This window comes from Peromyscus maniculatus, chromosome 2 (genome assembly GCF_049852395.1).
Source record: "Peromyscus maniculatus bairdii isolate BWxNUB_F1_BW_parent chromosome 2, HU_Pman_BW_mat_3.1, whole genome shotgun sequence".
Lineage (NCBI taxonomy): Eukaryota > Metazoa > Chordata > Mammalia > Rodentia > Cricetidae > Peromyscus > Peromyscus maniculatus.
In genome coordinates this window covers 128,946,935-128,969,700 of record NC_134853.1, presented here as the reverse complement: position 1 = coordinate 128,969,700, position 22,766 = coordinate 128,946,935, and the positions used below count along the sequence as shown (strand labels likewise).

At 47.1% G+C, this 22,766-nt stretch overlaps 1 protein-coding gene across 2 annotated transcripts in view; it reads left to right on the top strand.

Moving 5' to 3' along the window:
- The first annotated feature begins 624 nt into the window (after positions 1-624).
- The window catches only part of Zyg11a (zyg-11 family member A, cell cycle regulator), a 40,401-nt gene continuing 18,259 nt past the window's right edge, over positions 625-22,766 (top strand). Inside the window, exons 1-3 of one of the 2 annotated variants that reach the window (XM_076564690.1) lie at positions 625-811; positions 5,836-6,001; positions 14,938-15,689. In XM_076564690.1, coding sequence (XP_076420805.1) covers positions 722-811; positions 5,836-6,001; positions 14,938-15,689 — 1,008 coding nt within the window. In that variant the 5' untranslated portion in view covers positions 625-721. The remainder of the gene's footprint in view (positions 812-5,835; positions 6,002-14,937; positions 15,690-22,766) is intronic. The other variant, XM_076564691.1, reaches the window with a different exon arrangement.

The window sequence follows — 22,766 nt, the reverse complement described above, 5'->3', positions numbered from 1 at the left end:
CCGGGCAGCGGTGGCGCTTGCCTTTTATGGGGAGGCGGAGGTAGGCGCATCTCTGTGAGTTCGGGCTGTCACACAGCGAGACTGTCTCAAACAAACAAACAAACAAACAAACAAACAAAAAAACCAAAAAAGTAAAATAAATAAAATAAAGGTCTGTGCTGCTTCGTTTTTGAAATTTTATCGTACGCGCGTGTCACGTGTACGGGGTCGGTTGTCCCTTCCACCTTCGTGTGGGTTCCGGAGATGGAACTCAGCTCGTCCGGCCTTGCACGCGCTTTCCCTCGCTGATCCAGGTCAGCAGCCCCTGGAAATATTTTGTATAATTCACATCTAGGAGTGGACACGTGACTGGTGTCTTACTTCCAGGGGCAAGGCCTTCACAGTTCTGCACCCCCCCCAAAAAAAAAAAAAACATTAAAACTTCAAGAAGGGCGGCGGCGGCGGCGGCACACTCCTTTAATCTCAGCACTCAGCCGACGGAGGCAGGTGGATTGCTAAATTCAAGGCTAGCCTGGTCTACAGAGTGAGTTCCAGTTCCTGGCCCTGCGGCCGGGGGCGGGGTCGCGGCGGGCGGGCTGGAGGGAGGGCGAGCGGGAGGGCGAGCGGGAGGGCGAGCGGGAGGGCGGGCGGGCGAGCGCTTCAGACGCCCTGCGCCCACCCCTGCGCTCCCGAGTGCGCCGTGGCGCGACGCCGGCGGCGGGGCTCGCGCGAGCCGGGCGCCATGGTCCACTTCTTGCACCCGTTGCAGTGGCCGCGGGTCCTCGTCCTGCCCGACGCCCAGGAGGACGCGCGGGGCCGCGACGTGGTGCAGGTGAGTCGGGGCCGCCTCCTCCCGGCGGGCGGCCACGGTTCCGGAGCTCGCGAGCAGGCCCGCCGGGCTCCGTGGACGCCGCGCCGGGCTCCGTGGACGCCGCGCCGGGCTCCGTGGACGCCGCGCCGGGCTCCGTGGACGCCGCGCCGGGCTCCGTGGACGCCGCGCGTGCTCCGTGCTCGCCCCGCCGGGCTCCGTGGACGCCGCGCCGGGCTCCGTGGACGCCCCCTGTGCTCCGTGGACGCCGCGCGAGCTCCGTGGACGCCCCCTGTGCTCCGTGGACGCCGCGCGTGATCCGTGCTCGCCCCGCGCGCTCCGTGGACGCCGCGAGTGCTCCGTGGACGCCGCGCGTGCTCCGTGGACGCCCCGCCGGGCTCCATGCTCGCCCCGCTGCCCGGGAAGGCGCGGGAATGCGAGCCGCTTCCACACGGAGTGTCCGCGGCGCGCCCCGTGGGTCTCCTCAGACCCCCCAGCTCCTCTCCTCAGACCCCCGTCCGTGGGTTCTCCTCAGCCTGCTCCCCTCAGACCCCCTACCCAGCCAACCCCTTCAGCCCTTTTCCTTAGCTCCTCCACCCTCTCCTCAGCTCCCCCTCCTCAGCTCCCCTCTCCTCAGCTCCCCCTCCTCAGCTCCCCCTCCTCAGCCCCTCTCCTCCCCCTCCTCAGCCCCTCTCCTCAGCCCCCCTCCTCAGTCCCCTCAGCACCTCCAGCCCCTCTCCTCGGCTGCCCACCCACCTGCTCCATTACCCGTGTAGAGAAGGTGGAAATTGGAGTCCTGAGGTCGAGTGCGTTGGCCTTGGGAGCTCAGGGAGCCTGGGGAATGGGAACTCGGGCGGTGGCGCGGTTGTTATCCCCAGGGGAGGAGGTTGTTATCCCCGGAGGGGAGGAAGCAGTCTGGTTGAGGTGGTGGTTCTGGTTGGTTTGTTTGTTTGTTTTGGATGTTAGGGTGAACCTCGAGGCCTCCCTTGGTAGTCTGCTCTTCCTGTGTATCCCAGACGGGCTTCAGACTCAGCTCTACCTCAGTCTGCGGATATGGCCAGTTCTTTCCATTTTTCCCCCTTGGCCTCACAGAGATCCTCGAGCCTCTGTTGGGTTTAAACGCTTGTAGCTCAGCCCTCTGGTTTTAAAGGTTCATGTAAAAATTGAGCTGTATTTGCAAATACATAAAACGGACCTTTGTATATCAATTTTGTATTCTCCCGCCTGTCAGAAGTTACTTGTTTTCTCCATTTTTTAAAACTTTGTGCATGTATGCGGAGATCAGAAGACAGCTTGTTGGTAATAGGCTCTCTCCTTGCACTGTGTGGAATTTGGGGGTCAAGCTCAGGTGTTAGGTACCTTTGCTGACCCATCCTTCTGGGCCCCCACTTTATTTTGAAGTATGGGTATGGTGAGGCTGGTGAGGTGGCTCAGCGGTTACTCGGGTTGGGTTCCCAGCTCCCGTGTGCACATGAGCAGGTGCCCTCAGCCCAGGAGACTAGGGCGATTCTCCATCTAGAGTTGCGGGCAGATATGGGTGCTGGGAACTGGGAACTGAACCGTGGTCCTCTGCAAGAGCGGTGTGCCCTCTTCAGCTCGGAGCCATCTCTTAGCCCCTCTTTATACTTTTTTTAGTAATAAGATCCTACCCTAGATCAGGCTGGTCTGGAACTCACTAAGTAGTAGTTCATGCTGGCCTTGCATTCCCAACAATCCTCCTGTCGCATACAGCTGCTAGAATTACAGGTTTGTGTCATAACATCCTGCTTGGTGTGTGTGTGTGTGTGTGTGTGTGTGTGTGTGTGTGTGTTGCCAGGTCCTCAGCACTAGGATTAATTACAATTACAAGCAAATGACACTGGACCCAGCTTCTTTTTGCTTGGCATTTGGGGATTGAATGCCTTGCCTTTGTGCTTTCTAGGCAAGCATTTTACCAACTGGGCAATCTCAACGCTCTAAGGTGTTAGCTCATCTGCGTATCTAGTTCTTTGGGTGTTCTAGAGCTCTTTGTATGCCTCCGTATGTATAAAAGGGTTAATTCATGGGTGATGGTGGCAGTCAAGAGGCAGAGCCAGCCTGGTCTACACAGAGCAAGTTCCAGGACAGCCAGGGCTACACAGAGAAACCCTGTCTTGAAAAACAAATAAATAAAAACAAACAAAAGAGGAAGATGATATTCCCTGGACTTAAACAGATTGATGATTTTGGTAACATCTATCAGGGAATTTATTCTCTATTCAATTTATTAAATTTATTGGAATGAGATCTTCATATAGTTTTACATTATTATTTTTTAAAAAATTATTTTATTTTGTTTTTTTGAGACAGGGTTTCTTTATGTGTAGCTGTGTAGACCAGGCTGGCCTCGAACTCACAGAGATCTGCCTGCCTCTGCCTCCCGAGTGCTGGGATTAAAACAACAGAAACCTAGGAAATAGGTAGATGTACCTCATTTCCAACACTTGGGATGCTGAGGCGATTGGGACTTCAAGTTGGAGGTCAGACAGGATTACTGGAGAGACCCTATTAATAAGTAAGTAACTAAAATCACCTGGCTTTGAACTGATCCTCCTGTCTCTACCCACTGCTTCCCCTTACCTCCACAGTGCAGGGTTCACAGGTGTGTGCCACCATGCCTACCAATTGAAAAAATCATCTTTTGAGAAGAAGAAATAATTTCTTTCATTTACTTTGTGGGTGCAGGCGTGTGGAGGTAAAAGGGCAACTCCTGGGGGGGGGGGGGGAGTCAGTTTCCAGGGAATTGAACACAGGCCGTGAGGCCTGTGAAAAAGTGTCTCTGCTAACTGAGCCATCTTGCTAACCCCAAACGTGTTTGTGCCTGCAGTCAAGTTATCCCGGAGGCGAAGGTAGTAGGGTTGCTCGAGCTCAGGTTGTCAGGTCATTTCATCAACTTCGACCTCATTTCAAAACCCCAAATAATATATAAATAAGTAAGTCCACCAGGCATGGCGGCTCAAGTCTGTAATCCCAGAATTTGGACAGATGAGGCAGGAGATTTGCTGAGAGTGTGAGGGCCAGCCTGAGCTAAGGAACCCCTTCTCATGTCCTGTATTTGGGACTGGGCTGTTTCTCTAGGACCTTGGGACCCACGAAGTTGTTGAGAGGAGATCTTCCTGGGTTTGTAAGTGAATGCATTTGGGGGGGGGCACACGTGAAGGGGGAGTGCAGAGGCCGGAGAACAGCTTGTGGGAGCTGGTTCTCTCCTTCCATACAGGCCCTAGTGAGCAAGCTCAGAGTCAGGCTTGGCAGCAAGCGCCTCTACCAGCCGAGCCGCCTCACCTTCCCTTTTCCCACTTCGTAGTTTAAGCACTGAGAATTCTAAAACTCTGAACTTTCCAAACTGACTTAGCATTATCTCATAGGTTCTGGTAAGCTGTGCTGCCATTTGCATTTGATTCCAGAAATAATAATAATCACAGTAATAATAATAATAACAATTATTATTATTATTATTATTATTATTATTATTATTGAGGAAGGCTCTTGCTATATGTACCTGGTTGGCCTGGAACTCACTATGAAGACCAGTGCCGCAAGCCGCAGGAAAACGTAATGGAATTCAACTACTATCACAAAAGCTACTGCTTGGAAAAGTTAAGGACTTTTCTGAAGGTCAAGCCATGGCTGAAGGGTCTTGTTGAGCCGGGCGTTGGTGGCACACGCCTTTAATCCCAGCACTCGGGAGGCAGAGGCAGGCAGATCTCTGAGTTCAAGGCCAGCCTGGACTACAGAGAGTTCCAGGAAAGGTGCAAAGCTACACAGAGAAACCCTGTCTCGAAAAACCATACACACACACACACACACACACACACACACACACACACACAACTTGGTGATATTTTAGCTTTTGTATATATATATTAGCTGGTTCCTACAGTGGATTTTCTTGTAATGCTATGTGTGCTTCCAAGAACTCCTAACAGTGTATTTATCTAAAATGCCTATCAAGCATCCAAGGCCAAAGGAAACAATTAGGGTGAGACCCTCCTTTCCTATAAAACCTTACTAATAGAACCCTAACTTCTTAACTCCAAAGAGTTGGGTTGTAAAAGAAAGCCCGGTGGTCCCTGCCTGAGGAAAATTCTTACCTGCCTTTATGACCCCGTAAGAAGTCAAGCCTGGTGACCTTGCTGGGCCAGAGGATTGCTATTGCTTGGGTTTATAACTGGATTTCTGGGAGACTTGGGGGGAACGAAGAAGAGAATAAGGAGATGGAGAGGAGGAGAGAGGAAAAGAGAGAATGGAAGAACTAGCTGGGTAAGAACTGGAGAGGAATGGACTAGATGGTAGGAACTAGATTGAAGGGCTAAAAGAGAGGACTAGAGGAACGAGATGGAAGATGAGGAAGAGCCATTTGGGGAAGAACAGGATGAGGAAGAACAAGATAAGAAAGAAGGAGATGGGAGAGGAGCTGATATGGGAAGGAACTAGGTGGATGAGAACCTAGATGGGGCAGAACTAATAGGAGAGAATTCAGTTAGAACTTGGAGGACAGCAGATGACTGTAGAGAGAAATCAGGCAAGAAAGGAGCCAGGCATGAGAGCAGAACAGAAGCTGTGGAGAGAGAGAACTGACTCAGAAGAATAAAGTGTATGGACTAAGGAGTTTCGGTGTGTAGATTTAATTCTTTTCATCGAAGATTAAATTATCAGCTGGTTGTAGATTCTTCCCGGACCCTGGGAGGGACTATCGAGGGGATGGACCCTCGTAGTCCTTGTTAGACCAGGCTGGCCATGAACTCAGATCTGCCCGCCTCTGCCTCCCAAGTGCTAGGATTAAAGATGTGCACTATCATGCCTGGCTGGTTGGTTGGTTGTTGATTCATTTAGTATTGCTGTAGGTGGTGTGTGGAAGACAAAGAACTGCTTGTGGAAGTTGGATCTTCTCTGGGATCAAACTCCGGTCGTCGGGCTCGGCAGTGAGCACCTTTACCTGCTGAGCCCTCTTCCTGGGAATGACCACTTTATGTTGAATGATTGCAGATGCATTCTGACGATTTTTTCTTTTTCCTCTTCTGCTTACTTAGGAGGAAGCATCACCCTACTCTTTGGTCAACATCTGCCTGGATATCTTGATTGCTAACTTAGAGCAATGGTGTTCTAAAAGACCTGATGGAACATTGTGCCTTCCAGAACATTGGCGTTTCCCTCACGAAATAGCTGATCAGTTCCTTGAGAGGATGGCTTGGCAAGGTACTAAACATTCTTTATAGTGTAGTCCTGAACCAGGAACTTAACATTACTTGTTTGCTTTGTAATTATTATTTGTATTTATTTATTTATTTATTTTTGGTTTTTCGATACAGGGTTTCTCTGTGTAGCTTTTGGAGCCTGTCCTGGAACTCACTTGGTAGACCAGGCTGGCCTCGAACTCACAGAGATCCGCCTGCCTCTGCCTCCCAAGTGCTAGGATTAAAAGCGTGTGCCACCACCGCCCGGCCTAGTGTAGTCTTAAAATGCTTACTTCTTTTTTTTTTTTTTTTGACTCACTGAGTTTACTTAAGGAAACTTACAGAGTCATTGGCGAGGGGTTATTTATAGGAGCACAGGCCCACCTTACCAGTAGTTATACTATTGAAGACAACCCTCCACCCCTGGGTGCACAGCAACCTTTAATTACATTTATATTTATGTCCTCATGGAGCATGGACCCTTGTGACTCCCTTCCCCCCTGACAGAATGTTGACTAGCTCAGTCTTGTGCTGATACAGCCAGTGAGGAAACAAGATGGCAGTGACCGTGTTACGAAGGAAGAAAGTGTTCCATGACACTCCCATTCTTTCCTTTCCTCTCCTCTGCAATTTCCATGAGCCTTGGAATGGGTAATAGAGAACACCCATTTAGGGCTCAGTCAGTGTGTGTGTGTGTGTGTGTGTGTGTGTGTGTGTGGTGTGGTGAGTTATGCGCATGTGTGTATGGGTGCCCGTGTGTACACATGCAGAGACTAGAAGAGGACATCGGGTGATCTGCCCTAACCATTTTCCCCCTTAGCTCCTTGAGACACAGTCTCTTACCAAGTCTGGAGCTAGGCTGGCAGCCAGCAAGCCCTAGCAGCCCCCATCTCCACACCTACACAGCTCTGGGTGATAGACATGTGTGGTCGCACTTGAGTGCTGCGGACTTTTTGATTTGGGGGTTTTTATGTCTGCATAGCATGTGCTCATACCCGCCAGGCCGTTCCCCAACTCCAGCAGTCAGTCCTCCTTAGCAGCTAAGCAGCAATAAGCTGACGGCAGCACTGGTCTGTGACGTGCGAGGATCTAGAAGGCAGTTTCACAGGCGGCTCATGTCCAGTTAGCAAAACAACAGAGGCCTCCTAAGGCCTCTGCCTCCCTGGCCACAGGCTTTTGACCAAGTTTACAGTGCCAGAGATGAATTCCCTCTTGCGGGGTGGACCTCAACTCCAGCTGAAGAACAGTTGGTTGTTTCTATGACAGACTTGCCACGATTCACCAGCGGCCGAGTTGTGCCTGGCACCCCAGTAGTGAGTGTAGTATACATACATAGTCGACAGCTGAGTAAGAATTAACAGTGCTCCTCTAACAGCCTCCTTAGCATCTTTCAGCACTGTATCAGGTCTGACCAGCAAGAGAGGAAGCTTTCAACTCAGCTCCAGCTCCAGTACTCGATGAGTTATACAGTTAAAGTGTGTGGTGTTTTCAGCAGTGGGGTCTTCGTTACCCTCTAATTCTAGAGGGCATCCAGGAACAGGGACAATAGCCTGTATTATTTTGAGAGCCTCAGGAACCTCAGTGCTTTATTATTTGAAAAATACCTTTATGGATAGTTCTTACTTTATCTCAGTCTTTGCGGGGTAATCTAAGCTTTCGAAGCTGTTCTGGCTGCTAGCCTAGTAGATAAAGAAAACGAAACCATTGTCATTTATCCACCGTTCTGTTATACGCTCGTCCTTTATTCTCTACATATGGGCGTGAGTCTTTAAAGTTTCTTTGGGGCTGAAGTTGTAGCTCAGTGGTGGAGAACTTGTCTAGGGAGCCGCAGGACACGAAAAAGAGCCCAGACTTGATGGCACATGCCTGTGAATCCAGCACATGAGAACAGGAGGCCGGAGGGTCAGACTATCAGTCATCTTCAGCTCATAATGAGCCTGAGGCCAGTCTGGGCTCTAGGACATTCTGATGGGGGAGAAACAACAACCAAGGAGAGAAACAACAACCAAGGAGAGACCAGCAAGGCAGCTCAGTGTGGGGGCTGGAGAGATGGCTCAGCGGTTAAGATCACTGACTGCTCTTCCAGAGGACCCGGGTTCAATTCCCAGCAACCACATGGCAGCTCACTGTCTGTAACTCCAGTTCCAGGGGACCCTCAGACAGACATACATGCAGGCAAAACACCAATGCACATAAAATAAAAATAAATAAATTATTTTAAAAAAAAAGGCTCAGTGTAAGGGCAGTGAGTGTAAGCACAATTAAACCCGTCGGCCTAGGTTCTAGCCCTATGGGGTGGAAGGAGAGAACTAAGTTCTGGGAGTCGTCTTCTGACTTCACGCATGCACCATGGCCTCGGAGTGTCCCCTCCCCACCAAGTAAATAAACTGTAAAAGATTAAAACAGCAACAAGAAACAAACAATGAGAAGGAATTACAAAGGTCATGTTTGATTTGCTTTCTTAGAGCAAAAATTTTGGTTTGACATTCATTTGTGTGTATGTGTGTACACATTCATTTGTGTGTATGTGTGTACACATTCATTTTTGTGTGTGTACACATTCATTTGTGTGTATGTGTGTACACATTCATTTGTGTGTATGTGTGTACACAGGAACGGAGGTCAGAGGACAACTTGGAGGAGTTGATTTTCTCCACCATGTGGTTCTACTGGTCAAACTCAGGTGGTCAGACTACGCAGCAAGCTCCTTTATCTACTGACCCTTCTCACTGGCCCTTCAAAAACATTAGCCGGGCACGTGGCGGCACACGCCTTTAATTACAGCACTTGGGAGACAGGCAGGCAGATCTCTGTGAGGCCAGCCTGATCTACAAAGAGAATTCCAGGACAGCCAAGACTGTTACACAGAGAAACCCTGTCTTGAAAAAACCAAAAACCAAACAAACAAACAATTTAGAGACCCCTGTGCCTCAAGGCATGCACCACCACACAAACCTTTTCTTTTCTTTTCTTTTCTTTTTTTTTTTTTTTTGGTGTTTCGAGACAGGGTTTCTCTGTGTAGCTTTGCGCCTTTTCCTGGAACTCACTTGGTAGCCCAGGCTGGCCTCGAACTCACAGAGATCCGCCTGCCTCTGCCTCCCGAGTGCTGGGATTAAAGGCGTGCGCCACCACCGCCCGGCAAACCTTTTCTTTTAAAAAGGATTTTTTTAATGTATCTGAGTGTTTTTCCTGCATGTACATGTGTATATCACACGTGTGCCTGGTGCTCAAGAAGGCCAGCTAAGGGCCCTAATCCCTGCAGCTGGAGTTACAGGTGGTTTTGAGCTGCCGTGTGGGTGCCGGGAACTGAACCTAGGGATCCTGCAAGAGCAGCAAGTGCCCTCTCTCCAGCTTTTATTTCACTTTTTTTTGAGATAAGGTCTCATCCCTTGAACTCTAGCATGCAATCGATCCTTGCCTCTTGAGTAGTTGAGACTACAGCCCGCATCACCACACCTGCCCGAATGTGGGTTTTTTAGAGAGTTCTGCCAGGGTTGACGATCCCTCATTTGATGTGCTTAGGGTCTGTAATGTTTTGGATTTGGGAATACAGTTGGACACCTTTAATCTGAAATGCTCCAAAATACAGAACTTTTTAAGTGTCGTGTTGTTATGTCCAGATTTCGGGGACTCCCAAAAGACCACCATGGAGACTGAATCCCATATGTAAAAGCAAAGAGCCTTTATTTTCAAGCTCAGACCTTGGTCTCTGTTCGACACAGGGGTGAGAGCAGAGCCCAGAGCCCAGGCAGGGTGAGGTTTTTTATTATGGCAGAGGTTGGGGTGAGGGGATTTTCAGGGTTTAAGACCCTGATTGACTGACATTTGTCTAAGGTATAGGGAATGTTTTGAATGTCAGGTATTTCCTCTTAGATACAGGCCACATTGGGTGGGGTCAGCTTATGGCTTTTCCTAGGTCCAGGTGTTGCCTGCCAGAAGCTGTGTCTGGGCCTCTAAGCCTGCCATGGCAGCTGTGTGGTCAAGCTGTTTTGCTCCCCCCCCCCAATTGTTGGCATTCTTTTTTTTTTTTTTTTATGTGCATGGGTGTTGGGTCCCCGGAACTAGAGTTACAGACAGTTATGAGCTGCCATGTGGGTGCTGGGAATTGAACTTGGGTTCTCTGGAAGAGCATCCAGTGCTCTTAACCACTGAGCCATCTCTCCAGCCCCCATCTTATTGGCATTCCCCCCCCCCACAGGGTTTCTCTGTGTAGTTTTGGTGCCTGTCCTGGATCTTGTTCTGTAGACCTGGCTGGCCTCAAACTCACAGAGATCCACCTGGCTCTGCCTCCTGAGTGCTGGGATTAAAGGTGTGTGTCACCACCTCCTGGCTTCTTATTGGCATTCTTGATTCCTCTTCCTCCCTCCTCCCACCCTCTAGCCATCTCTCCCAAGCCACCCCACATCCCCACATCCCCCAAGTCAAGGTCTCCCATGGGGAGTCAGCAGAGTCCGGCACACTGAGCCTAGGCAGGTCCAAGCCCCTCCCCACTTGCTGTGCAAGGCGTCACACCACAGGCACCAGATTCCTAAAAGCCTGCTCATGCACCAAGGACGGATCCTGATCCCCCTGCCTGGGTGCCCCCCAGACACTTCCAGCCAAACACCTGTCTTCCATACCCAGAGGGTCTAGTTCAAGTGCTCTTGAACACTTGATCCCTCCTGCCGCTGCCTTACAAATGTTGACATCGACATCACAGGTATTCACTATCGCTCCTGTCTTCCTTCCTTCCTTCCTTCCTTCCTTCCTTCCTTCCTTCCTTCCTTCCTTCCTTCCTTCCTCCCTCCCTCCCTCCCTCCCTCCCTCCCTCCCTCCCTTCCTTTCTTCCTTTCTTCCTTTCTTTTTTGTGTTTCGAGACAGGGTTTCTCTGTGTAGCCTTGGCTGTCCTGGAACTCGCTCTGTAGACCAAGTTGGTCTTGAACTCAGAGATCCATTTGCCTCTGCCTCTTGAGTGCTGGGATTAAAGGCGTGTGCCACCCCCACCTGACTTTTTTTTTTTTTTTTTTTAGAAATTTTTATTTGTGTGTTTGTGAGTGCACATGAGAGGCTGAGGCGCTGAGTGGATGTCAGTCTGTTCTCACTTTCCAACACATGGGTCCTAGGGACCGAACTCAGGTCATCAAGCTTTGCAACCAGCACATTTACCCACTGAGCCTTCTCAGTGGTCCCCAGCTGTGCCTTTCTAAAAATATAAATATAAGTTAGGAGTGGTAGCTGGGCTACAGGATGGGTCCCCATCTAACACACACATACACAACTTTCCCTAAAGCATGTGACTCTCACCAGTCCCAATTTTTTGGGTTTCTCTGTGTAGTTTTGGTGCCTGTCCTGTGTAGCTGAAGTTTTCTCCAGTCCTGCCTGGTCCACAGTCAGGACAAATCTCTCTCACTTGCCAGTCCCGAAACCGCTCAGACCTGTCTGAGTAAACACACAGAGACTTATATTGCTTACAAACTGTATGACTGTGGCAGGCTTCTTGTTATCTAGTTCTTCTATCTTAAATTAACCCATTTCTATTAATCTATACTTTGTCACGTGGTTCGTGGCTTACTGGTACTTTACATCCTGCTCCTCATTGTGGTGGCTGGCAGCATCTCCTCCACTCTGCCTTCCTGTTACCCCAATTCTCCTCTCTTCTTCTTCTTCTTCTTTTTTTTTTTTCTTCTGGAGCTGAGGACTGAACCACTGGGCTAAATCCCCAACCCTCCAATTCTTCTCTCTGTTAGTCCCGCCTATACTTCCTGCCAGTCAGTGTTTTATTTATCAGTCAATCATAGCAATACATTCACAGCATAGAGAACATCCCATAACACTTCCCCCTTTCTTTTTTTTAACTTTTACATAGCAAAATTACATATAACAAAACAATTATCAAGCAAGAATTGTAGTTATAATATTCAGTCTATTTGTATTTGGCAAAATTAAAGAAGATATCCTATATATCTTACATTTGTGAGTCTAAGATTTCATATCTAACTTATCTTTTATCACAACTAAGGAAATTATAACTATCTAGTCTTTAACTACATCAAAGACCTCAGAAGGATATAATATTACCTGAGGAAATGGGAGGACACAAGCAACTTTTGGGAGTCTTGCGAGAGTAGACAGAGACAGCTGGCAGCCTGGACAGTCACCCAATTTTCCTTTGTAAAGTTGGGGCATCTGTCTTCAGCCCACAGGCCTAGAGTCTCTCAGTCACTTCTCTTTGTGTCCTGTGAAATGTCTGGCAGTTTCCTCTGTAAAGCAGGAACCTGAAGGACCACTTTGCCAAGCAAAGTTCAGTGGTCACCTTCCTATGGGTCCTGAATGTCCAGTTGATACATTTTTTTTTAAGCAGTCCAGGCAAGAACAGTTTCTTGCCCAAATGGCTATTTTTGCCAAGGTGAAGATAAACTCGATATGGAGTGTCTTCGATGTCCATCCTCTTCTCTGAAGTAAATTAGTGCTGCCAGGAGCAGACATGTCTCACTGTCCAGAAAGTCTAAAATTTTAAGACATTTTAAACGCCATATTCTGTAGGTCTTTGAAGTGTTTGAAGATTACCTATCTATCTGAAATATATCAATGTATACCTAGAAAACTTAACTAACATGTTACAAGTTTGGCTGTCATAGAAGACTAATTGTTAATCTGTATTTCTTAATTATCCATTACAATCTAAATGAGTTACATAAACATAATACCTCAAACAAGAGTAGAAATACATATACAGTATAACAAAATTAAGTTTAAACTTGTATCAATAAACTAGAACCATAGCAATGTAAAACATTTCTAAACAAGTTGTTACTCTTTTTTTTTTTTTTTTTTGAGACAGGGTTTCTCTGGAACTCGACTTGTAGATCAGGCTGGCCTCGAACTCACAGAGATCCTCCTGCCTCTGCCTCCAAAGTGCTGGGATTAAAGTTGTGCGCCACCACTGCCCAGCCATGTTGTTATTCTTTAAAAGTAGGTTCATTAATCTACCCTTTCATTCTATCATATCTAAATTATCCCCTTTTCTTCTTTAGAAAGAGATTGTATTTATAATCAACCTGTTTTTCTCTGTCCCACACCAGAGGGCTCTTCTGATATGGGACACAAGAATCTCTCAACCTTTTTTTTAGGAATATGCTTGGGTTTAGAGAAGGAGTGAGCCAAGTCCATCTCCAAAGCCAGCTTGGTATATTTGGGAATTTGGGCGTAGCTTCTCTTACTACTTCCTGCTGGAGGAGGGCGTTGTATTCTTAGGGGGACACAAAGAAAATTTTAGGATTATAGGGTAGTCCGTGAGGCTGTATTGTCTGAGCTAGTTGTCTTGAAACTATTCTGGATGTTGTATCATCGGGGCCATTGTGTCATCGGAGACCTTTCAGGGGATTTTGGCTGGTCAAACCTGATGTATCTTAATCCATAGCTTCTGGCTTTCCATAGAAACAAGAGCAGAGCCTCCTTTCCAAAGCAACATATCCTTACATCCAAATTTTGAAGTCAAGGTACCTTTAAAATATACATATTGTCTTAACTCAACAGCTTTTACAATCAAATGTCTTTCTGCAGTTAAGAATATCAAAGACAATATAATCCAGATTCTCTGTGTGATAGCCATCTTTACATGGCTTATTTTTTATATTAATTTTACTGTCTCTTTAAAGACTTTATTTTTTAAAAACTATGTATTTCTTTTTTTTTTTTTTTTTGATTTTTCGAGACAGGGTTTCTCTGTGTAGCTTTGCGCCTTTCCTGGAGCTCACTTGGTAGCGCAGGCTGGCCTCGAACTCACAGAGATCCGCCTGGCTCTGCCTCCCGAGTGCTGGGATTAAAGGCGTGCGCCACCACCGCCTGGCTTACCAGCCCCAGTTTTATCAGTCATATGTTGCTACTAGGAACACAGGTATTTTAATTTTCTACCAGGGTGCCCTCCTACATTGCGTTCCTTGGGGCCACAGGTGTCTGATATGCCCATTGCTTAGCCGGGAATCTCATATGTAGACAGTGCTTTGTAAATCTTTGCTGAATGGAGTCCAGTACAGCCTGTTTGTTTTACAGATGAAGACAACAACGTCTTCCAGGGTTGCAGGGATGGCTCAGCAGTTAAGAGCACTAGTTGCTCTTGCAGAGGATCCAGGTTTCATTCCTAGTACCAACATGGTGGTTCACAACTGTCTGTAACATCAGTTCCGGGGGATTGGATGCCCTCTTTTGACCTCTGTGGGCAGCAGGCACACACACGACTCACATAGACACATGAGGACAAAACACTCATATACATAAAATAAATCCATCTAAAATTTTTTTTTTTTTTTTGGTTTTTGAGACAGGGTTTCTCTGTGTAGCTTTGCGCCTTTCCTGGAACTCGCTTTCTAGACCAGGCTGGCCTCGAACTCACAGAGATTCGCCTGCCTCTGCCTCCCGAGTGCTGGGATTAAAGGCGTGCGCCACCAACGCCCGGCTCCATCTAAAAATATTTTAAAGAAAAAATGGGGATAAGTGGCTCGTTAAGTCATTCTGTATTTTGATTTCAAGGGATCATAACAGAAAAAGCCAGGTGTAGTGGCGCACGCCTTTAATCCCAGCACCAGGGAGCCAGAGGCAGGCAGAGCTCTGTGTTTGAGGCCAGCCTGGTCTACAGAGCGAGTTCCAGGATAGCCAGAGCTATGTGGTGAGACCCTGTCTTGAACCCCCACCCCAAAGTGATTATAATGGAGTTCCTTGCTTATTGTCTGTCCCCTTATTTGATTTTGTTTTGTTTCTGTGAACAAGGTTGGTAGATCAGCCTGAGCTCCAAAGTACGAGCTTCCGTCGGTTGGCCTTGGGCAGGTTAAACTCTTAGTTTCCTCGTCTATCTAGCAGCACTACTAGTTCCCCTGCAGGGTTAGTGTCTGGCAGCATCTGTCCTCCCCATTCCCTGTCACCCCGCAGCCAGGAAAGCCAGAGCTTTGGTTGTTAGTGTCAGCGGTTCTGCTCTTCTTCCAGGCAAGCTGACAGACAGCACAGCAAGCATTTTCCAGGGCAAGCGCACACACCTGAAGCGGGTCCGGATCCAGAGGTCCAGGCTCTCCGCAGCAGCCTTCACCAAAGCCTTCTGCCATCATAAGCTTTTTGAAGTGGACGCCACCTCAGTGGACTCCGAGCTTCCAGCCGCAGACATCGTCCACGCTCTCCAGAGCAGTGCCTGGATCCAGAACAACCTGCAGTGCCTCCTGTTAGACTCAACTAGTGTCCCTCAGAACTCAAGGCTACTGGCCTTGGGTCGGTTCACTGGCATTCGCACTTTAAACGTAGCCAACGTGTCCTTTTGGAACGATGACCTGGCGATCGTTTCCCAGTTACCACACCTGGAAAGCCTGGATATCTCCAATACTCTGGTCACTAATATCTCTGCACTCCTCGCCTGTAAGGACCGGCTCAGGTCTCTCACGATGCACTATCTGAAGTGCCTGACCATGGCCAACCGACAAATTCTTGCCATCTTCAGACAACTGAAACGCCTGCTTCACCTTGATATTTCTGATCACAGGCAGCTCAGGTCAGACCTGGCTAGTCTTCTGTTGCAGCAGGAGGACATCCTGCCCAGCCTTGTGTCCCTGGATATTTCCGGGGGCATCGACATCACTGATGAAGCCGTAGAATCCTTTCTACAACAGCGGCCTGAGATTCAATTCGTGGGGCTCTTGTCCACTGATGCTGGTTATTCTGATTTCTTTGTGGCAAAGCAAGGCTTGAAGGTTTGTTCTAACATACATTTTTGTTTTATTTGTTCAGAGCATTATATGTTCTTATACATTAGAATCGATATTAGGTGTGGGTTACTTATATAGAGCCCTAAATAGTTTTTATTTTATTTTTTGTTGTTTTGTTTAGAGACAGGGTCTCTCAACATAGCCCTGGGGCTGTCCTGGAATTTACTATGTAGCCCAGGTTAGCCTTCAACTCACAGAGATGCACCTGCCTCTGCCTCCCAAGTGCTGTGATTAAAGGTGTGTGCCACCATGACCAGAGTTCCTTAACAGTTTGTAACGATCCTGGTCTAACAAGTTGTGGGGACTGTAACGTTAAGATACAATTCCAAAGAGACTGAGGCCATGGCTCAGTAAGTAAAGTGCTTTCTGGGTAGGTATGAGGACCTGAGCTGAGGTCGTCAACATGCCTGTTTTAAAATGGGGAGGAGTGGGCGTGGCAGTGTTTGTAGTGTCTGCCCTGGGGGCAGAGGTCGGCTGATCCCAAGAGCACATTGGCCAGCCAATGTAGTGAGGAAGAATCTTCCCATGAATGCCTGTGGCCTCCACAACTGCTCACAGGGGTGAGCACACCTGCATGCATAGGTGCATACATGTGCCACAACCCCAAACACACAGTTTCAGCCTCCGTGTCCAGCTTGATGATGATAGCTACAGCCATCATCATCTTTTTCTTTTCCCATGCAAAATCCATTTTTGATTTTCCCCCCTTGGCCTCTCATTTCACAGATGAGGAAAGGGAGCCTCCACAGTTGTGGAACTACTAAATGATAGAGCTGGAACTCAGACCCAAGTATCTGTGACTCCAAAACTTGTGTTCTTTCCTCTACCAAGAGCTGACTCTAGCTGCTGATGGGGATGGTCAATATGGCTAGCACCATTTTTGGCCAAGGAATGACTAAAGAACAATTTCTTTAAAAAAAAATATTTATTATGCATACAGAAGAGGGCACCAGATCTCATTACAGATGGTAGGGAGCCACCATGTGGGTTCTGGGAATTGAACTCAGGACCTCTGGAAGATCAGTCGGTGCCATCTGACTGAGCCATCTCTCCAACTCCCTTTTTTTTTTTTAAAAAAAAAAAAAGATTTATTTATTCATGTACTTTATGAATATGGGTGTTTTGTCTGTATGTACATTTTCACACCAGAAGAGGGCATTGGATCTCATGGGGCTACAGTTATAAGTCGATGTAAGCCACCATGTGGATTACTGGGAATTGAACTCAGGACGTGTGGAGGAGTAGACAGTGCTCTTAACCCGCTGAGCCACCCCTCTAGCCCCAATTTCTCTAATTTTTAAAAGACTTTTTATTTTATGTATATGATTGTTTTACTTGCGTGTGTGTATGTAGTGCTTGTGGATTCCAGAAAAGAATTAGAGTTCTGATAATTGTGAGCCACCATGTGGGTGCTGGGAATTGAACTGAGGTTTTCTGGAAGAACAGCTAGTGCTGTCTTTTGTTGTTGTTTTTTGTTTGAGATGGGGTTTCTTTGTGTAGCCCTGGGTGTCCTGGAACTCTGTAGATCAGGCTGGCCATGAACTCAGAGGTCTGCCTTCCTTTCCTTCCCATGTGTTGGGATTAAAGGCATGCACCACCACGGCTGGATTCAGCTAATGCTCTTAGTTACTGATCTGTCTTCCCAGACTCCTGAAAAATAATTTTTTAAAGAGCACTTAGGGAGGCTGTGAGTTCAAGACCAGTCTGATCTACAGAGTTCCAAGACAACCAAGGCTATAGAGAGAAGTCAGGCAGTGGTGGCACACACCTTTAATCCCAGCACTCAGGAAGCAGAGCCAGGCGGATCTCTGAGTTCAACTCCAGCCTGGTCTACAGAGCGAGTTCAAGACAGCTAGAGCTACGCAGAGAAACTCTCTCTTGAAAAACACAAAACAAGGAGAGAGAGAGAGAGAGAGAGAGACAGACAGACATGCAGACATGGCAGTTGTCTAACTGCACAGATCCCCAAATGCTAGGGTTACAAGTGCAAACTATCACACCCAGCCCCCTCCGCCCAAAAAATTCTGAAGGAGTGATGTATCTTAGTGGTCATTCTAGCATGTAGAAGGCCCCAGGTTTGATTCTATGAATGAAAAAAAAAAGTTAAACCATTGCTTGAATAAATATGTATAGCTTTTTATGTTGTTACCTTAAAAAAATCATATATTTAAATAAATAAAATCAGGTTGTTTTTTTTTTTTAATACTGGGTATAGTGGCAAATGCCTTTAATCCTAGCATGAAGCAGAAGCAGTTAGATGAAAAAAAAAAAAGAAAAAAAGAAACTGAAAAAAAATCTTTATTTGCTGATGCTTTCTTTTGAGACAGGATCTCACTATGATCTCCAGTCCAACTCACAGAGATCTGTCTGTCTCTACCTACTAAGTGTTTGGATTAAAGGTGTGTGCTAAAACATCTGGCTATTTGTGTGTGTGTGTGTACCCAGTGTATGTATGTGCACTGCATTTTGTGTGTGTGTGTGTATACCCAGTGTATGTATGTGCACTGCATTTTGTGTGTGTGTGTGTGTGTGTATCCAGTGTATGTATGTGCACTGCATTGTGTGTATATGGGTGTGTGTGTGTGTGTGTGTGTACCCAGTGTATGTATGTGCACTGCAGTGTGTGTGTATACCCAGTGTATGTATGTGCACTTCAGTGTGTGTGTGTGTGTGTGTATACCTGGGGTATGTATGTGTACCGCATTCATGCAGTGCACATGGAGGCAGCTATGGACCACCATACAGGCACAGCCTGGGTCTTTTGCAAGAGCATCAAGTACTCTTAACCACTGACCTGTAAACAGCCAGAGTTGAGTATACTTTTTTGGTATTAGATGAACGTACTCTATTTCCGTTTTGAAAAGCACTGTTTTAGATACATTCTTTTTTGATTTTTTCAAGACAAGGTTTCTCTGTGTAATTTTGGTGCCTATTCTGGATCTCACTCTGTAGACCAGGCTGGCCTCAAACTCACAGAGATCCACCTGGCTCTGCCTCCCTAGTGATGAGATTAAAGGCGTGCGCCACCACCGCCTGGTTAAATATATTCTTTTTTGGTGGGGGAGCAGGGAAAGGTAGCTGTCTGGTCACTGGGACTCCGATGGGTAGGGCCTAGGGGCTAGAGACCTGATCTGTCCGTCTGGAGATGGGAGCTTACCTGTTCTCAGTCGGTGAAGTGTATACTTACGATTCTGGTGATCTGGTTTGGTGGCTGGGCGGCGCCGCCTTTTGTGTTCTCAAGTCATGTTTTGCTCATTCATCAACTCCTCAGCTGATCCTGTTTCCTCAGACTGCAGACTGTAGGATTCTGAATCCTCTCCCGGATGGATTTCAGCTGAGCAGGGTAGTCTCACCAACACCTCCAAGTTGTTGGGTTTTGCAGCTGGGCCCTGGGTTGGCCTCAGAGTGTTCAGATCCGTTCTGGTCTCGTCCCACTGAGACGGCTCCTTCCCCGGGTGTTGGGATTAAAGGCGTCCCTGATCCAAGCTCTTGATTAAGAACTTGTTTTCACTAACTCCTCAGCAGGTAATAGCTCAATTTCTGGTCTTTATTACAACTGCATCTCGGCCGCCTCCACCTGCCTGCCTCTGCGGCCTAAATATATTCTTATATATTTCATGGTTTTATTTATTTATTTTTATTTTTTAATTTATTCATATGGGGGGTGCCCGTGTGACTGCAAGTGTGGGATCCAGAAGAGATTGTTGGATCCCCTATAGCGGGAGGTACGGGCAGGTACTACTACTGTGCGTGCTGGGGACTGAACTCTGGTTCTGTGTAAAAATGGTTTGACTTTCTAACCTCCGAGCCATCTTTTCAGTCTGGATCTTTTTTAATTTTGTTTTTTGTTTTATGGGCCATTTAAAAATCCTTTATATTGGGTCTATGTAACATGAATTCTTAAAGGTCTTATTATAAATAACCCAGAGCCAGATATTGGTAAATGCTGAAAGATCAGAGAGACAAAGGAACAAGCCACTAGAGAAACTTCTCACCACTACCGAATCCTCAGGCCAAATGGAAGCCTAGATAGATCCCATCTCCACGAATCCTGACTGAACACTTCCAAGTCCTTAGCCAAAAGCTCTCTAGTTCCTGTCTCCTCACGCCTTATATACCTTTCCCCATTCAGCCATTTTACTTCCTTCCTAGTGCTGAGATTAAAGGTGTGTGTGCTTCCCAAATACTGGGAGCAAAGGCATGAGATCTCAAGTGCTGGGATTAAAGGTGTGTGCCACCACTGCCTGGCTGTTTCTCTCCTAGACTGAGTCAATCTCATGTAGTCCAGGGTGGCTTTGAACTCATAGAGATTCAGATGGATCTCTGCCTCTAGAGTGCTAGGATTAAAGGTGTGTGTCACAACTGCCTGTCCTCTATGTTTAATCTAGAGGCTGGCTCTGTCCTCTGATCCTCAGGCAAGCTTTATTTGATACATAATATATCACCACAGGTCTAGCTCAATCATTGATCTCCAGGTTCAGTAAGAGACTCTGCTTAAATTAAGAAAAAAAAGATGGAGGGTAATAGAGGAAGACCCCTAGTACTAACCTCTGGCCTCCATATGTATGCACACAAGTATACATGTATACACACAGCCCTCTAACATCCCCTCCACAAATCCTTTATTAAATAAGTGAGTTAAATACCTATGTGTCCCTCTATCACTGATATATTTGGGGAGGGGTTTCAAGACAGGGTTTCTCTGTGTAGCCCTGGCTGTCCTGGAACCTACTCTGTACATCAGGCTGGCCTCAAACTCAGAAATCCACCTGCCTCTGTCTCCCAAGTGCTGGGATTAAAGGCGTGTGTTACCACCGCCCAGCTTACATTTTTTTGATTCTCATTTTTCTTTGAAGCTTTTATGTGTGTGATTGTTTTGTTTTGTGTATGTACCACTTACATGCCTGGGGCTGGCTGAAGTCAGCAGCAGGTGTCAGATCCCTTGGGACCAGAGTTACAGATGGATGTGAGCCACCCTGTGGGAACTAGGAATCAAGCCCAGGTCTTCTGCAAGAACAAGTACTCTAAATCACTGAACCATCTCTCCAGTCCCCATTTTATTTATTACTATTATTTCTAAATGTTTTATTGTGACACAGTGTCTTATTACAATCTCTGTTTGGCCTGGAACTTGCTGTGTAGACCAGGCTGTCCTCACAGAGATCCACTTGCCTCTGTCCCCCCAAGTGCTAGGATTAAAGGTGTGGGCCACCATGCCTGTTTTTTTTTTTTATGTCCTTAGCACTTAACTTGTCCACTTTTGCGTTCGCATGAGGGGGTGTGTGTCACGGTGTGCATGTGGAGATCAGAGGACAGCTTTCAGGAGTTGATTGTCTCCGAGCAAACTCAGGTCACCAGGCTTGGCAGCAAGTGTCTTTGCTTGCTGAGCCATCAACCAACCCCATTGTCGTTTTCATTTATTACTCTGTGTGTGTGTGTGTGTGTGTGTGTGTGTGTGTGTGTGTGTGTGTGTTAGTGTGTTATTACTCTGTGTGTGTGTTATTACTCTGTGTGTGTGTGTTATTACTCTGTGTGTGTGTGTGTTTTTACTGTGTGTGTGTGTTAGTGTGTTATTACTGTGTGTGTGTGTTATTACTCTGTGTGTGTGATTACTCTGTGTGTGTGTGATTACTGTGTTTGTGTGTGTGTGTGTGTGTGTGTGTGTGTGTGTGTGTGTGTGCACGTGACGTGTTTGAGGAGGGGGAGCGCATAGGTGAGGTCAAAGGTTAACTGGAGTTGGCGCTCTCCTGCCTTTATATGGATTTCAGGGTTGAAAATGAACTCAGGCAGCGGATGAGTTTAGTAACCCTTTTTTTGCCTCGGTTTTTTTAAACCTTACCCGCTTTCTTGCCACTTCGGTATTTATGTTTCTGTCTTTCATATACCAAAGTGCATACTGAGACTCCAGGTCTTGAGTGCTTCTGAATTGTTGTTAGTGGACTGGGAGAATTGTTCTCAGCTGGAATGTAGCTTTGCATTGCTTTCTCATTCCTTCTGATGGCTCTGGAGTTGGTTTGAATCTCTTCACTTTTTGGCAGTTAGCTCCTTTTTCAAAAGCACTTCCCTAGGTGGACACCCCCCTGTGATCCCAGGGCTGGTGAGGCTGAGGCAGGTAGATTGTGAGTTTGCTGTAAGACCCTGTCTCTCATGTGGTCTTCATTTACCATGGTCTCCTATTCCTTGTTCTCCCTCTCTTTTCTTGATCCAGCTAGGATCTCCCGCTCTCTTTCCCTCGACCCTCGCCCTTCATTGCTCCCACTCAAGTCCAGGCTGTTCATGTAGATCTCATCCATTGCTCTGTGTCTTTCTTGGAGTCCCGTTTTCCAGGTAGCCTCACTGGTGATGTGAGTAGCAGTCCAGTCATCCTTGTTCCACATCTAGCATCTTCCTATGAGTGAGTACATACCATATTTGTCTTTCTGAGTCTGGGTTACCTCAGTCAGGATGATTTTTTTCTAGATCCATCCATTTGCCTGCAAACCTCATGATATCATTGTTTTTCTCTGCTGAGTAGTATTCCATTGTGTATATGTGCCACAATTTATTTATCCATTCTTCAGTTGAAGGGCATCTAGGTTGTTTCCAGGTTTTGGCTATTACAAACAATGCTGATATGAACATAGCTGAGAGGCCCACAGAAATCCACGGGGATACCCCCACAAAAGACTGCTGGCAATGGTCGAGAGACAGCCGGGACTGACCTACTCTGGTGATGGGATGGCCAAACACCCTAATAGTTGTGCCATAAACCCCATCCAAGGACTGAGGAATCTGGATGCAGACATCCACGTCTAGGCCCCAGGTGGAGCGCTGGGAGTCTAATTAGTGAGAAAGAGGAGGGTTTATATGATCGAGAATTGTTGAAACCAAGGTTGGATAAAGCACAGGGACAAATAACCAAATGAATGGAAACACATGAACTATGAACCAAAGGCTGAGGGGCCCCCAGCTGGATCAGGCCCTCTGAATAGGTGAGACAGTTGATTGGCTTGATCTGTTTGGGAGGCATCTAGGCAGTGGTACCAGGTCCTGGGCTGGTTGCATGAGATAGCTGTTTGAAAC